Below are 452 nucleotides of genomic sequence, written 5' to 3'. Positions count from 1 at the left end.
TGCGGCGCCTGGACCTTCGCAGCGCGGCTTCGGGGGCGTCGGCCGAGCGGGCACTCCGCGATGCAGCTCCTGAAGGCGCTCTGGGCACTCGCAGGGGCCGCGCTCTGCTGCTTCCTCGTCCTAGTGATCCACGCGCAGTTCCTCAAAGAAGGTAATTGTCCCCGCGCGCGCGGTCCCCCACGCTCCGGGTGGTTCGCAGGGCCCCAGCGACCCCCGGCTTTCGACGCTTTCTACCGACGCTCATTCCAGGCTTCACGGGCAACACTGAGGGGCCCCGCGGCTGGAGTCTGGAGCCTTCCTGGACCTGACCTGAGTCCCGGACCCGGATTCCTATCGGCCGAAACGAGCCTTTCCGCACCCGAGGGGACCCAGGGAGGCATTCGGGACGCTGATGTGGTGCAGGAACCAGGCGTGCTGCGGCCTCGGTTCCTTCCCCGCCACCGGAGCCTAAT

General features: G+C 68.4%; 1 protein-coding gene across 3 annotated transcripts in view; it reads left to right on the top strand.

Annotated features, from left to right (window-relative positions):
• The first annotated feature begins 6 nt into the window (after positions 1-6).
• Positions 7-452, top strand: part of Tafa5 (TAFA chemokine like family member 5) — a 98,559-nt gene continuing 98,113 nt past the window's right edge. For all 3 annotated transcript variants that reach the window (XR_004518087.1, XM_010634300.3, XM_010634298.3), the window contains exon 1: positions 7-151. Coding sequence is in view for 2 of the 3 variants with exons in the window: in XM_010634300.3 (XP_010632602.1) it covers positions 61-151 (91 nt within the window). In the remaining variant the exon portion in view is untranslated. The remainder of the gene's footprint in view (positions 152-452) is intronic.

This window comes from Fukomys damarensis, unplaced genomic scaffold (assembly GCF_012274545.1).
Source record: "Fukomys damarensis isolate Sample0158 unplaced genomic scaffold, DMR_v1.0_HiC HiC_scaffold_19, whole genome shotgun sequence".
Taxonomy (NCBI): domain Eukaryota; kingdom Metazoa; phylum Chordata; class Mammalia; order Rodentia; family Bathyergidae; genus Fukomys; species Fukomys damarensis.
Note: the sequence above shows the minus strand (reverse complement) of the source record. Positions and strands in the feature narration are given on the sequence as shown.